The sequence below is a fragment of the Apus apus genome, chromosome 5, assembly GCF_020740795.1.
Source record: "Apus apus isolate bApuApu2 chromosome 5, bApuApu2.pri.cur, whole genome shotgun sequence".
In the NCBI taxonomy this organism is placed as follows: domain Eukaryota; kingdom Metazoa; phylum Chordata; class Aves; order Apodiformes; family Apodidae; genus Apus; species Apus apus.
The window spans coordinates 62188829-62202480 of NC_067286.1; the positions used below are offsets into that span (position 1 = coordinate 62188829).

The 13652-nt window shown below is 44.3% G+C and overlaps 1 protein-coding gene across 17 annotated transcripts in view; it reads right to left on the reverse strand.

Moving 5' to 3' along the window:
• KTN1 (kinectin 1) overlaps window positions 1-13652 on the reverse strand; it is a 76394-nt gene that overhangs the window by 13528 nt on the left and 49214 nt on the right. For 5 of the 17 annotated variants that reach the window (XM_051620455.1, XM_051620447.1, XM_051620456.1 and 2 more), the window contains 16 exons: window positions 13094-13131; window positions 12328-12418; window positions 12104-12172; window positions 10482-10519; window positions 9733-9823; window positions 9551-9628; window positions 8618-8655; window positions 7546-7636; window positions 7376-7444; window positions 6913-6950; window positions 5927-6017; window positions 3838-3924; window positions 1939-2028; window positions 775-858; window positions 235-324; window positions 64-156 (listed from right to left, as the gene is read on the reverse strand). In XM_051620455.1, the coding sequence (XP_051476415.1) occupies window positions 64-156; window positions 235-324; window positions 775-858; window positions 1939-2028; window positions 3838-3924; window positions 5927-6017; window positions 6913-6950; window positions 7376-7444; window positions 7546-7636; window positions 8618-8655; window positions 9551-9628; window positions 9733-9823; window positions 10482-10519; window positions 12104-12172; window positions 12328-12418; window positions 13094-13131 (1176 nt within the window). The remainder of the gene's footprint in view (window positions 1-63; window positions 157-234; window positions 325-774; window positions 859-1938; window positions 2029-3837; window positions 3925-5926; window positions 6018-6912; window positions 6951-7375; window positions 7445-7545; window positions 7637-8617; window positions 8656-9550; window positions 9629-9732; window positions 9824-10481; window positions 10520-12103; window positions 12173-12327; window positions 12419-13093; window positions 13132-13652) is intronic. The other 12 variants (XM_051620451.1, XM_051620446.1, XM_051620460.1 and 9 more) reach the window with 7 other exon arrangements.

Below are 13652 nucleotides of genomic sequence, written 5' to 3' on the forward strand. Positions count from 1 at the left end.
CACACCCTCTGACTTCAAGCACAACCTGCCTGGCTGGCACGAAAAGAGGATCTTCAGACACACCTGTTGAAGTTCCTTCTGTGATTCTTCAAGTTTTATCTTCCATTTGCTTTCCTCCTCTTCCACGCTCCTCTGTAGCCTTTGTAAAATCCCCTCCTAAGAAGAGAGCAGGGTTTGAAAGCTTACAGCAGCAGAAAGGCAGCTGACATCAAGGGGCAGAGAGGTCCTGCTTACCGTCTCCGCCAGAACTGATTTGTATTTCTCGCACTCCAGCTGCAGCAGTATGTGCATCTCCTCGGCCTCCTTCAACTTCTGCTCCATAGCCTGGCAAAGGAGAGAAGGAACCAGAAGAGTCACATGCCTTAGCTGACATATTTGAGTTCTATTCTTTATCTTATTTCAAGCAGCATGGTGGTATCATTCACAGTGGCAGGTCTTTCCAAACCCATGAGGGGTCATCAACCGCAAGTGCAATGTCCACCTACAGCCCTCACTGTTCAATCACAACCTTCATGTGAGTTACTGCAGTAAACTCAGAGCTACCTGAAAAAGCAATTAATTGCAAAAGGGATCTGGGATCTTCCATTTCATAAAACGATTCCACAAGGTCCTTTTCAAAGATGCAAATACACTTTCCATTTACAAGACGCGAATACCTACAAAAGAATTTTCTTGCCACCCAATTTAAACCTCACAATCCAAAGCACAATTTGCAAGATTTATACCAGAAAACACTAAGCCACACGTGAGGAAGCTGTCCATCATCTGGCCTACCTTGACGTCTTCAGATCCTGATGCCTCTCTCAAATATTCTTTAGCCATCTTTTCAAACCCACACATCCATTCGCTATGGCTCTGCTGGGAAATGCATTTGGTTAAAGTTAAAAATAACTTCCAAGAAACTTCCCTTCAGGACATTTGCCTCCCCACTGCAGGCTTCCTGAGCAGTGTTTCAGTCCCCAAGCTCCCCAGAGCTGACACACAGCCTGGCAGCAGTTGCTCAGCTGGTAGCACAGGCAGAGCAGAGCTGACAGTCAGCGGGCAGCAATCCAGGAGCACGAGGTTATGAGACAGAGCTCATGGAGGCTTGGAAGTGCTGAAATACAACTGGGTGACAGAGCTCCCCACAAGTGTCAGGGCTCTAGGAGAAGTATTGGAAGACTTAAAGGTATCTTCTCCAAAATCCCTCAGCAGTTCAAGCAGACACTTGCTATGTAACTCTAGGGACCTCACTAGGAAGACTAAAACCTTGCAGAAACAGTCTTTTTTTTAAAGACTATTTCTAGGTCATCAGGAGACTTTAGCACATTTGAGAATACATTTCAATAGGAATACTCAAAACCTCCAGATGTCTCAAATCTAATGCAGACCCCATTTTTCCAGCCTCACTTCACATCATTCACACAACCTAAACAACACGAACCCAGCACACTTGCCTCGCAACTAACTGAAAGCCACCAAAAATGTAAAACTGGAAATGGGTGGTTTTCAAAAGGAACTTTGGGAAGAACCACACCCCACCCCCAGAATTGTATTAACTGGCACTGAGGCAGTGAAGCCCCTCTGGGGAGGGTGGGCAGCCAACATCTGCACAGCAGCCAGGGACCACCGATCCCCATCAGCAAGCAAACATGCAGAAGAACTTATCCACCCCTGAAAATGAACTCTGTTAGACACAAGATAACACAGCCAGATGAAACAGATGTTGGAGCAGTAGAAAAAAAACAAGATCACGATCTTTGTTTAACACTTTTTATGAAACAATCATCTGCAGCTTTGCCTCTTTGCTGCTGGACAGGTATTACCAGCAGAAGACACGTCCCACCACAAAAACCTTGGGCAGAGGGGATTGTAGGGAAATGTTCCAGATTGCCCAGTGCAGCAGGACCAGAGCTCCCAGGTCCCCAGCCATAGGGTAGGAAAAACCACTTCTCTTACCATGTTAGAAGGGAGAGAGACTTTAGGAAACAGCTTCTGGAGTAGCTTGCGCGTCTCCACCTCAACAGCTTCCAAATGCTGCTGCTTCTCCTAAACCAAGAGAAGGGCCTATGTGAAAATTGGGCAACACCCTCCACAGACCTGGCCATAGCCTCTTCTATGCCTACAATAAGTTACTTAATCCAGAAAGTCATTTTTCAAGTCAGAAAGGCACTGTCCTAAGATTGCCAGTAAATTGTTTCCAAAAATTGACACCGAAGTGCTTCAGAATTTGGCCTTCACATCTGTTAGTGCCTAAGCTTTTATCTCCTTAAATTCTCCTCCAGTCTAGCCTGTCTGTACAGAAATCACAGCATCATTCACTTGTTCACAACACAACACAAACTACACTGTGCTGAGTAACTGCACCCACAGATCACACCAACCCTGCCACTCAAGTTGAATGATCTCAAAAAAAGAAGTTGGGCCAAATCAACCATTATTTTTAAAAATCCATACTTTGTTTAAACAATGTTAGGTGGAGGGGGGGGAAGTCACCACATCAAAACCAGAGAATTTAAGTCAAAATGAAACTTTGTGTCAATGCACATTTGAACCAGGCCAAGAAAGCAAGACTATCTTCTAAATATAACTTGGAAGTACTCAAGAGGGAGATTCCTTACATCCTCCTTCCCCAAGCTTGGGTGCAATGGGAAACAATTATTAGAGCTGTGTGACAATCTCCAGGTTTTCTTTGTCATTGCTCTGTGAATATAAATACAGAGCCAAGGGCACCCCAGATCTATAGCTCCATTTAGCATTTAAAAGCAGAGCAGCCACAGGATATTTGCTTATGGCAGGTTAGGTTAACTTAGCCATAGCTCAGGCTCCCACGTAAGTGTTAATGCAGAAAGTCTGAAACCCTGCACAGATTTTGCTCTCAGCAAAAATCCTTCCCTAATATTTTGAGTTTGGTTTCATTTCTAATTTGCCATCAGTGTCACTGCGCCTTGCTGCTCTGAGTTCCTCTGCGGCAAGAGACCGGTGGCATTAGGAGGTGGAGATTCAGAGACAGAAACAGACAGGAGACATTAGGTTGTGAAGCTGGGCTAAGTGTGTTAGTTTGCAGCAATTTAGGAGCCACCAAGAAGTGGCAAAAGGCTGTTTGATGAAGTGGTCCGACTGCAAGAGAAAGCAGGCAAGCATTAGCACAGAGCAAAAGCAGGTACACAACTTGTGCCCACGCAGGGCCCAGCAGAGACACCTCCACAACAAAGATGCACAATCCCAGATCAGAGCTCCTCTGCTTCTAGCTACCCGACTTGTTTTTTATTATTATTATTTTGATGCTTCTTCTGAATTCTGCAGTGTGGCAATTACCACCCAATCAGGCTCAAAGCAAACGCAAGCTCCTTTCAGAGCGACGCGCAGCCCGTATCGTTTTGAACACCGGCTCTGACAGCACCTGTCGAGCTTCATCTACTCTCAAGGAGGAAATTCACAGCTGTGGTGACACAGTTCTCCTGAGAAATTCCCAGTTTTTTAAATAATAATTTAGTCCTAGTTCTTCACAGGTCCAATAAACATATTCAAGCCCAGTGAAAGCCCAGTAGAAGAAAGCAGGTTGCTCACCAGCAGTTTCTATTCTAGTGCACCCCACAAGTAAAAACATGACTCAGACAGCTCTAACAATTATGCAAACAGAAATCAAAAATCAGCATGCCCACAGACTAAGGATTAAAAAAAAGACACCTGAAGACAACAGGAAGAAGCAGAGGTGAGTGTGTGAATGACCACTCAGAACAGACTATATTTAAACTGCAGTAAAAGTTAAATGGCTCCATTTCATTTAAAAAAAAACCAACCAGCTGCAGATCTGCTTCTAGCTTAACGATAATTTCTAGCAGTCAACATTACAACCTTGGCAGTCTTGTTCACTTTGTCCTGCAGCAATTTTTCAGTTGATGCCAATGCTTCCATGGCTTCCCAGTTTTTCTCCCGAAGGTCCTAATCATTTTTAGAAAGAATGATTTCAGTTCAGCCAATATTCAAACTGTTTCCGCTTGCGCTTCAGAGATCTATTTTGCACTATATTCCACCATTTGCATTTAAATGCTGGTTATTGCCAGGTGATTTTGGTAGGATGACATACACTAGCAAAAACAAGTGTGACGTTCAAAGAGCGTGAATGAAAAGGGGGGCTGAAAAAAAATTTCCACCCAACCTGCCCCCTTGTCCAAAACTGATCCAAGCGTCACTGCGGAGCGTGTCGCCGCAGCAACCCCACACTTTGACTGCGTTTGTAAGAAGAAAGAGGGAAGTTTCCAAAAGTAGTGAGGAACACAGACACCAAACCACAGATTACACAACAGAGTGTTAGGCATGTCACGTTGCAGAACCCAGCATGGACCCCAGTGTAGATGGAGGTGCACACATTCATGCCTCTGACCTTGCAACCAGGTTTAGCTGCAGAGATCCTTGGGCTTCAGCCCAAGGCTACTACGCTAGGGCTGAGTTTAGAAACAACAAGCTGGGGGCCTTAGTTTACAGCATTTACCCATGCAGCTCTCTCCACTGTGCCCAAAGAAAACGGGTGTGCTGCTCACCAACCCTCCTGTGAGGTTTGGGGATTTCCCCAGGAATGAGCAGACCTCAGATCCATCCGCACGGAAACACCACCGCGCCGTTCTGCGCTCCTGCATCTTTCTTGGCGAGGTCATCAAACGTGTACTCCACAAGACATCAACATGCAGGCTCAGTTAGGAGGCTGAAAGCTCTTATAAAAAGAGCCTCAGCTCTTCTCTAGCAAAGATGGTGGGCCTTGTGGGGAGGAGATTAGGGTGTTTGGGACTTCAGCTTTTTTCCAACTCTCCAAGGAGCTATTTTTGAGAGACAATGTTTTCTTGTTTTAATCACCACACCAAGTGGTATCCAAATCTTAGCATGTACCTACACTGGTTTTACTTTACTGCTATCCTAGGGGCTGTTTCACAGGAATTAAAAACACAATTGGATAAAATTGTGAGGTGGAAAGCTGGGACCTACAGGCTTGGTCTGCCCCTAGCAGCACCAAGGGCACTTAGACCTTGCAATTTCCCAGGCAACAGGCACACATCTGTTCTAACTTCTCAGCTCATCTGTCTTCTAGAAATACCCAGCAACTTTTCCTCTGCTTTATTCCAGCTCTTAAGCAACACTACTTGCTCAAAAGCTCACTTTCTCAGTACTTTCCTTGTGCACCTTTCTTATATTGCCCCACTTTTAAGCAATAAAGCTTATTGCACAGTATTCATTGGATTTCATCCTTCTATCAAGGAGTGGTAGGTGAACTAAAACCTCTGTATTTTAACAGCTCTCTTCTGTATAACTTAAAAGGTGCCGTTATCTTGCTCTACACAGGTAATAGATTACAATGAGGCAACTTCACAGCTCTGTGTTGGAAGATACAATCTTTACTTCCACCCACAAAACAACCCATACTGCACCATCAGCAGCTGCTGTAAAGGAAGGATCATTGCCCTTCATCTCCTTCAGAAGATCGGGACTAGACAATCTTAGGGATGGGAAGAAGCAGATCTGAGAGCCCTGAAGGTAATGCCTCCTCCCATATCCCCACACCAGGACCATAACTCAGTCAGAGCACAGCCCCCTTCGTTCTCCCACCATCCCTCCCCAAAACCCCTCCTCTTCCCTTGGCAATGGACACGTTTTTGAGCAAGGCTAGAATCCAAGTCTGAGAACTTGCTATGGGATGTGTCCCCCAGCAAGTCTCCTCCCTATCTCCAAATCAGCAACTCACAGAGCCAATGGAAACTTGGAGCAGTAAAGTAAGGCATGCTTTGTCACTCCCAAGAGAAGAGGGGTGTCCAGGAGACAATACAGCAGACAACTGTCAAACATTTTCTTAGCAGCATGTCCTGGGCATTAAGGAGCCCTGTGCAGACATGTCTGGGTTGTTCTTTGGGGTTTAGGGGGGTCTTTCTGGGAGGTGTTGGATTAATTTCCTTACGTTGTTCTTTTTCCTCTGCTGCTCAAAAGCATTTCTTTGGGAGGCAAGCTCGTTTTGGAGACTGGTGATTTCCTTCTCTTTCCCTGCAACCCTGAATTAGCAAAAAAAAAACCATAAACAAGTCAGAAGACATTTAAGAAATTTCAAGTGAAGCACTGACACCCTTTCATATACCTAAACAGCTTCCCTTCCCTTTCAGCAACACACACTCTTTGAAAAGCTGCTCTCGCTGACTTGGCAGTACTGCTTGCTTCCCACTGCTCTGTGAACCACAGGCTGCCAGAGCAAAGCCCACTGTGAAGCTGTTGTTTGCCTACAACAGTCATCTGCACACGTTTATCAAGGCCATGGAAAGGCAACACATTAGCTAAGGATAAGTCAGCCAGCCCACACTTGTACAACACCACAAACCAGGAGCTGCCTGCTGGATAAGAGCATTCTTTGTTCAAGCGCCTAGTCCACAATTTAGAAGTGATTTAACTTAAAAGAAGAATAATTCAGCCAGCCAAAAATGCATGACAGCAGCAAACTGTGCAGCAGAGTATAAGCTGACACTGCAGCTCCACAAGGTAACACACTTTTACCCCTGAGGTTTTCCCTGGGACAGGATTTGCACCAGACGATTTTATAGTATGAACAACCCTCAGACTTTATGCTGAAGTTCCAAGAAAAAAGCCTGTCACTGTTGCTTGAAACACCAACATTTAACTCTTCAGACATAGCTAAGCTGGCATGCATTTAAAATTAAATCCATCATGGCTGACTTACATTGTGGGCACAACATACTGGAAGAAGACTGCAGCTGAAGATCATTAGTGAGAGCAGAATCTCCGTGTTCCAGTTTCATTAGATAATAAAGATTTTTTACTGGCCACTTCTCACGCACTGATATTGTACATTTGGCATTTATTTCATCTTTTAAAATTCACAAGCAGTAAGTGAAATGAAGCACTTAGCTATTGCATTCAACTTCTGGCAGTACTCACACTTGCAGAAGCTCCTCACTTTGGACAGCCAGAGATGCCTACAAACAGATCAAAAACTCATGAGGAGCAGATCAGCAGCAGAGAGTGATGCAGAGGGCAGGACCTGCCTTGTTAACCAAGCACTGCTGCAACACTAAGCAGCTGCAGCCTTGGCCTCTCAGGGAGTCCTGTCCAGCCTCCTTCAGCCAGAAGAACCTCTGGCTGTGATAAAGTGTGGAAAGACAGGGGTGAAAAGCTAGACAAGAACTCAGCAGGCATAAGAAAGAGCACAAAGCTGCAAATTCCCACAATTTGGAAGCAGGAACAGACAGGCAACAGCCAGAAAAGCTGGCTGAGCACAGTTCAGCCCTCAAGCTGTCTCTGGATTTGCATGGTCAATACATCCACTGGTCTTCCATGTCATCCATACAAGCTACCACCCTCCCCTTTGAATTCTCAGTAACACTGCAACTGGAAGCTGTACCTGTTTGCAATTCTCCTGCTTTAATTCTTGAATTTGAACTTTGAAAGATTCGTTTTCCTTCTGCACATCCTGTTGAGATAAAAGAAGCAATATATGTACATGTAAATATGGATACACACTCACAATACATACCCTCCTTAAAACACCAGACACTTCTACTGAAACCTCACCTGCAACTGTTTCACTTGGCTTGAAATTTCTCTCTCTTTTTCTTCCAGTACAGCTTTTAACTTCTTCATTTGTTCTTCTTCCCCTTTCAAGCTGCAGAGGTGGTTTAGAAGAAAAAAAGGTTTAAAGTAACAATTAATGCTAAAAAGAGACAGTCTAGCTGGGACAGTTTTCAGCAGTAGAAGATAGATTTTGTTATGCTATATATAATGATCAGCCAAAAGCAGCACATAAACATGGAGGGGGAAAAAAAAACAACACTGCACTATGGCTCTAAACAAAGAAAACTAACAAAAATACACACCAGCTGCAACAAGATGTGTTGCAAACACTCACCTGCTAAGAACTGGCCTGATCAGACTAGTCACTTCACATGTCAATCAGCAAATACATTAAGTCATAGCTGATCTCAACAGCATCCAGAGCCAAGAAGCCCTGGATCACCTGGGCAAGTGTGACAAGCCAGCTGGCTCTGGAGGTGCCAGGGACAGTCTCCCAAAGGTGAGGCTGCCCCACGTAACACATACTGGATATACAGGAGCCCTGCTGGGAGGGCAGCACATGGAAGACAGAGCCCTTCTTGGCAGTCTCATACAACCTTCCTCTGACTTAGAGCAGCCAGACAAGGCAGAGTCAAAACAGAGGGAAATCTGGCAGCATTTCTCCATAAAACAGGAGCTGCAGAATTGGCTGTTGCATCTCAGATGGAGAATGGCAAAGGGGATCTGCTCACTGCTTTCACCGAGTCAGCCACAGACACTTAAATCCACACTCTTCTAAACATACTAAGCAGGAGACATCACCAGATGCAAGAATCAGCAGCAATTTCACTCATTAATAGAGTCCTGGGTGATCATTCACTTTGTGCAAAGCCTGAGAGCCCTGCAGCTTTGGCACACTGGGCAGGGACACCAGATGTGCTGGCTGCTGCACAGCCAGCACCACCAACAGCTGATTTTAGCAAAACCCATACAATTCTTGAAACCAATTCAAACATTCCAGTTTGAGACAAACACCAGCACTGAATGTATATTAGCAGCAGACACTTGAGAAACTGCTACGAAGCATACTCACAGATTTTCCAGATTCTGGACTTGTGATGCAGCAGGTAGCTGAAAAACAAAGCAATTCCCACCCTCATTTTGGTGACACAGCAAAGCTTTCAAATTCACAGGAACTCTGCAGGAGCTGGGGCACCACAAAGCTTGCAAGATGTTTACCAAAGAAATACCAGAAATTTTGCATCACTCATTGCTCCAAGAATATCTAAACACATCATGGATTTTAGAAGCACAGCTTTCAGCAAGCATCCCAAACTTCACACCAGCCAGTTTCTCTCCTTTCCACCTTCCCCCTGGGATAAATGTATGTCTAGGCATCTACCCAAAATACCAGTGCAAGTCAGTTTCTCCTCTTTATCACTGACAAAAACAAACTGAGCTAGAAAATCACCTTATTGTAAGAAATATTCCACTTAGTAACACCTGGCTTGAAGGATGCCCACTCTCCTGTTCTCAAGTCCAGTGCAAAAAATCAAAAGCCAAAAGACTTTTGACCACTTGCAACTTCTGCAGCAGGTAAGGGACCACAGCAAGGCCTGACCACTTCAAGAGGAGCTGCTCCCTTCAGTTACAGCAGGAGTTCCTCCATGACCATAGCTCTACAGACTCTGCTTCAGTGTGGCAAGGAGGTACCTTTGACACAGCCATGATTCTGCCTAGGAGCTTCCAAGTTTTCAGACCATTAAAGCTCCTCCTTAAGGACAGTATCACCCAGCTAAAGAAAAACTCTCAGAACTTGTTACCTGTGTAAAACCTGTTTTGGATGAACACAATTGAACTAGTGGGCTCTCTGCACTGCAGACTACCATTTTAGTGAAGTAGGATTTAAAATAGCTCAGTAGGTTGAATCCAATGCAAACCCTTTGTGAGAGGCAGAAAACAAAACCAACATCTCCCAGTTGAACTGAGAAGCACTCCCAAACTACACCCATTCTGCAAGCCATACCTGTTGGAGCTGTTGCAGGTTCTGTTGTTCTAGCTCCTGAACTTTACTGGTTAATTGTGCAATTGTATCTTTCTGACCCTTTGAACGGAGGAAAAAAAAGGCAAGTTTAGAAGTGTAAAATTAACTTTTCTACAGTCAGAAATATTGCAATATATTTACATTTATATACCAAGGAAGCTCACCTGCAGGCATTCTCCTTTCTTAACAATCTCTTTCTCCTTCTCTTCCAATAAGGCCTCCATGGTTTTCACCTGTTTTTCCTTCCCTTTCAACCTGTACCATTAAACACAGACACACAGCATAAACCCTTGCTCTTTTATCCATTTGAGGGGAAAGAAAAAAAAAAAGACATCCTATGCTTTGCAGCACATAACAAACAAAAGCAAACTGTGTGATCAAAGGCACAAACAATTCACCTGCTAAAATCAATGTGTGAACACTTGCACTTCAGTCTGGGTTATCAGAAGATCCCTTGATCAATGGTACCTGCTCATTAAGTGAAAGCCAACAAATTCTGCCCTGACATATGTCACAGGGATTGCACACAGGTCTGCCTTCCTCATCTGAAAATAATCCCTCTCTCCTCCCGAGCTGGGGACAGGAGGAACTGATGACCATGGTGACTCAGTTCTCACTCACCCTCCAGGTACAGCACACATATCACCAAGTTAAGTTTGCCACAGTGCCTTGCTTACCTCCTTCCAGCCTTGAATTTAACCCCTTGTAGGTTAATTTGGGCTCATGAAGCTATGCAGCACTTGACTTTGTTTGCTGCCTCAGACAGGACCAGCTATTTATTAAGGACACATCTACCAAGATGCTCTTTATGCAGAGCAGACACCAGGCAAGAAACATTTTTAATTAAAATAGACTGGAGAGGGGAAGCAAGGGGTGCACAGGGCAGAGCAGACATGTTAACAACTGTACTCACAGAGTCTGAAGTTCTTTGACTTGTGATGTAATCGACACCTAAAGAAAATAATCAGTACTTCAGTTCAATGCACATGGAAGAGACACACAAATGCTAGAAACTGCTCCAGGGAGAAATACAGGGAAAAAGCCATTAGACATGACTAAAATAGGCACTATTTGTTACAGTTACATAAGCATAAAAATGCCCTTTTTTGAGTGAGAAAATAAATTAAAGACAACTGAAGCGTCTCCACTGTTTACTTTCTCCACATTTCAAATGTGGTGACTTCCAGAGCAGAAAACAATGGAAATGGGAACTCAAGCAGGCCCTCCAGAGCACCCTTCCTCCACGAGAAACAAAGGAAGCAGCAGACACTGATGATGACAACCATCTCATTAGCAACTGCAGCTAACATCAGAGAGATCATCCCTGATCATTTAGACCTTTGCACAAGTGCTCTGAAGTGCTCTCTGCAGTATCAGCACTCCCTTAAATTCCCATTCCAAGGCTGAACAGGGATTGAAGAACCAAGATTTAGTGACAGTACTTCCTTTTATATAAAACTGGCTGACAGTGGTCATCTGTGCAGATAACTGCCTGCCCAAACAGCCATAGTTTAGTCCTCCACCACAACACAACATTCCCAAAACTCTCTTGGTTTCCTGTAAGCAGAATAAGGTGCCTAAACCACCACCTCTGGAGCTAGCATCCCTCATACATAGCTTTCCAAAGACAGCAACTCTAAACTGCATTTTGTTCTGGGCTCTGTGTCAGTTCCAGGGAAGGAAACACAGAAATAATTCCTCCAGTTCCTGGGAATTTGCTTTGGAGGAAGAGCTCAACACAGAAACACGTTCTATAAAGCTTTGCCTGAAAAGGACAAAGCCTTAACACTAAGGAAGGCAGAAAAAGGGGTCACATGTTGGAAAGTAGCTAGAAAGACTGAAAAAAGTGCAAACAAAACAACCCACACACCCCACACAAACAAGCAAACTTCCTGACAGCACGATGGATGGATGAATCTGCCTGCAGAATGGGCTCCCTAGGGAAGAGAAGGTTCCTGTTGGTTTGGATGCTAGACAGCAAGTATGCCAAAAAAGCCAATACTCCCCCAATTCTGCATTCCTGAGAGCTAGAGGAAAACTTCCTCTGCCAAGACAGGCTTTCTTTGGACATTGGAAAGAAAACAGTCTTTGGTTTACCTGGAAACCAGATATTATTTGGGCCTGTAGTATTGTTCTAGCAACACAGGAAGGCTGACAAAAGGAGAAGCACCTTCAGCACTTGAGATTTCTGAGGTGCCAGCCTCAAAGGACATCCCAGGGTTTTGTGCTTGCAGGACAGTATGCAATATTATGCCCAGCCAGAGCCAGTGCTCCAATGCTTTAAGTTATAGCAGTTCTTGCCAAATGTCATTCTAAAAGTCCAAAAAGCATCCAGAGGAATGCGATTTCAGGAGGACAGCAGTGGTTATACTACAGATTTTTGGCTTTACATCCCAGAATAGTGCAGCTCTGCCATTAAAAAGCTCCCTTACCCAATGACATTCACCAGTAAAAGAACAGACACCAGAACAGCAACGAGTGAGCAGCGCATCCAAGGCAAGGCCGTTTCACACTGCTGGCACTGAAGTATTTTACCTGTTTTTCCATCTCAAGCTGGGAATTTCCTACTTCTTCTTTCAGAGCCTCTATTTCCTGTGTCAAGGCCTTTTCAATGACAAAACAGACAGGGTTGGACAATGGAAACACAAAAACACCACAAGAATGGATGCTACAAAATCGATCACGATCAAATGATTGGCAGCAACAAAGGAATGGTCAGTAGACACAGAGAGGAAGGGAGATGCTGCAGAGAGAGATACCTGGACAGTCTTCTCCTTGCTTGCTACTTTAAGGATTTCAGCTTGTAGGAGTTCTTCCACTGATTTTATTTTTCCATCCTTCTCATGGATCCTTAAGAGCAGAGGAACAAGATTAGGCAGCTGAACAAATGTGCTACTTGAGGAAATGCACAAGCTTTGGTTCTGCTGCCACAACACATCAGCAGCCTCTGGGATCCACAGTGAGGCCTCCTGCTATTGCAGGTGCCACTGCTCACTGCAATCCCAAATCCAGGTAGAACAAGCAGGAGAAACAAACAGGAGGAATAAGACTGGGAATATGGCAGAACAAGCTGGTTTTGTATACCCAGTAGCTCACATGCTAAACAGATACTATCTAAAATGCAAACTAAGGTATCAAGAGTCCCTGGAATGACACACACTTAACTTCAGCCTTCACTGGACATTCCAGCAAATTACTTATCAATTCAAATACACAGAGAAAAACAAACAAACAACTCACTACTTTTAGAGGGCCTACTGGAGAAAAACAATTATCTGACAATTCAGCACAATTCCTCATCTAGCCAAAATTAGGTTTATGAAGTTAATTGCTTAGGAGTGAAGCAACTGGATTTTCCACAGATCTTGATCTGACTTGATCTGTTTCTAAAGTGATAATACTTCCTGACACGCACACACACTTCCCACAGTTAAAAGCAAAAGGTTTCAGAGAAGCAAAACACTTGTAAGTCAGAGAATAAAGACAGAAGTACCAATCAGGAATTAAATCTGTGCAGTAACTTACACTTTCTGGAGTTCTTCCACCAGTGATTGAAAGGAAACCTGTTCAAAACAGAGCTTTGACTCAGAAAAACAGAAGGGAGAAAAATAATCTGCAAGCATTGGGGGTAAGGAGCAGAGAGCTTGAGCTCTTTGGCACTGGGTAATCTATGTAGCAGCCTAAAGATTTTATCTGTCTGGCTGCTCCTGAGAAAATTAGCTCTTGGCAAACCAATAAAACCAGGTCTGCTGTAAGTTCCAGGAAAAAAAAAGCAAACTCACACCACCTTTACCAGGAGAGGCTGAGGCTCAGGACCAGCATTTGATCAGCTAACCTCTCCACACTGGCACTACCATACACCTCTCCACCATTATTGTGCTTCTGCCCTCCCACAAATGATTTTCTAGAAATTAAGTGTTCCCCTGAGCTGCTCAAGCAGAGCTGGATGTCCAAGAAAGGCATTTCCCAATCCCACCAAGTGCACATCAAATAATACTGTGGCAGTGCCACTGAACAGGGACATAACCAGGATGGGACTAAGTCACACCTGTGTGGGTGTGGATTAACATTAGAAAGCTCCAAT